Genomic DNA, 1,679 nt, shown 5'->3' on the forward strand with positions numbered 1-1,679 from the left:
ACATCTTTGTCGCAAAACAAGTAAATGCAAACTGTGTGTAAATCATAAATGGCAACAAGAGATTCATTGTACAACATCAGCTTCAAGGTAAAAGCCCGAAAGTAGATGATGCGAGGCTGACTACCGAAGCATACATGTCACTATGTCCAGAACAAAAATGGATTAATACCGTGGCATTATTGGATTTTGGATTGCATATGGCTAGCCTTTCCAGTAGTGGAGAACTCTGCAGCAAGAACGCAATCCCCTGAAGCTCGCATTTACAAACTGTAGTATACACTACAATATTTCGCCATCTCAATGACAGGTACGGCCATCCCTTTACCGCCGTTGTTGATAGAACCTGAAAACAAGTTGAATTGTGAACCAGGTAGCAGAACATGATATGATCTTTTAGTTGTTGAGGTTCATATATGTCTGATATAACAGCAACATACGTCAATAACATACCCAGGAAGAAAGACCCAACAAAATCAACTCGTACCTGAAGACACCAGCTTCCGAATGTGACTTTCGTGACGTGTTGCAGCTTTAAAAGATGTGACTTAAAGTCGTTAGGAAAATTCCAACGTAGAGCAGTTGGCTTGTGAAAGTTCAACTCTGCCTCTGCTAGTGAAGGTACTCTCATTAGGCAGGGGCAGAAGACAAATCCACCCGACAAACGCAATAAAAGCAGATTCGGAGCCAAAATACTGAGCGACAAAATATGATCGGCTTCAATCACCAACTCTTCTAGAGATCTTGAGTCAATCCGGAGGAGGCAACTCTCGAGTGGGGAGGAGCGCAACGTAAGAGATTCAAGAACAGGGCACCCCTTCATGATTTTCGTAATCCTATCGTTATCCCAAAGACCAGGGGATGCTAAAATCCCTTGAATGCACAGTTTCTTAAGTGAAGGCCAGTGGACGCTAAAATCCCATGGAAAAAAACCATTCGACACTCGCAAGCTCACCAGGGACGTGAAATCATACAGGATTCGAGGTACCATGCATGAGCGTCTAAAGACCACTGACGCGTCTTCCACTTGGCGCGCCGCCGCAAAGCGAAACCACCCATCGAGTTCAGTGGGGATGTACGAACCAGCATCAAGATGGAACTTCTCTACCTTAGTAGCTGTGCAGAGACTCAGTGCACTGCTGATCAAAAGAGCGACACGCCTTGAGGGGAGAGAGGGGAAAGAGAGGTTGATGTATGGAGTGGAGGTCCAAGCCAAACGCCATTGCTTGGACAACACGCTTGTCTTCACCAGGTCTTTGAAGGGCAAGAAGCAGAAGATATGGTGGATTATGACGTCGGGCAAGGGGCTGTTGTTATCCACCTCCACCGCCTCTGGTGGAGAGGCAGAGAGATCAAGGTTGGCGTCTGGCGGCGCCATCTCCCCCGCCGTGATTGGATTTTGAGCGACTTTGGTGGGTTTGTGGAGAAGGTGTTGGTGGATTGAAACAGAAGCCAAATCAAACCACGCAAATCTACGCAATTCAGATTTCGAATCTTCTGTCACGAGATTTTTAGTTTTGTAGTTTGGTTAGTAGCATCGTTATAGGGTTATTTTAATAAATGAATCCAAATAATGGCATAAAAATTATTTTATATCTTTTGAGAAATTTTGCAGAAATGGTTTGATATTTAGGGTGCGCATGAAAACACTTCTATATGAGAAATCAACTTCTGATCAGAAG

At 44.5% G+C, this 1,679-nt stretch overlaps 1 protein-coding gene across 1 annotated transcript; it reads right to left on the minus strand.

The window, feature by feature from the left end:
- Window positions 1-260: 260 nt before the first annotated feature.
- Window positions 261-1,375, minus strand: LOC115726557 (F-box/LRR-repeat protein 25-like). Its single transcript, XM_030656478.1, has 2 exons — window positions 451-1,375; window positions 261-343 (listed from the first exon to the last, which is right to left on the minus strand). The coding sequence occupies exons 1-2, from the start codon at window positions 1,373-1,375 to the stop codon at window positions 261-263; spliced, it is 1,008 nt and encodes a 335-aa protein (XP_030512338.1).
- Window positions 1,376-1,679: the final 304 nt, after the last annotated feature.

This window comes from Rhodamnia argentea, chromosome 3, assembly GCF_020921035.1.
Source record: "Rhodamnia argentea isolate NSW1041297 chromosome 3, ASM2092103v1, whole genome shotgun sequence".
Taxonomy (NCBI): Eukaryota; Viridiplantae; Streptophyta; class Magnoliopsida; order Myrtales; family Myrtaceae; genus Rhodamnia; species Rhodamnia argentea.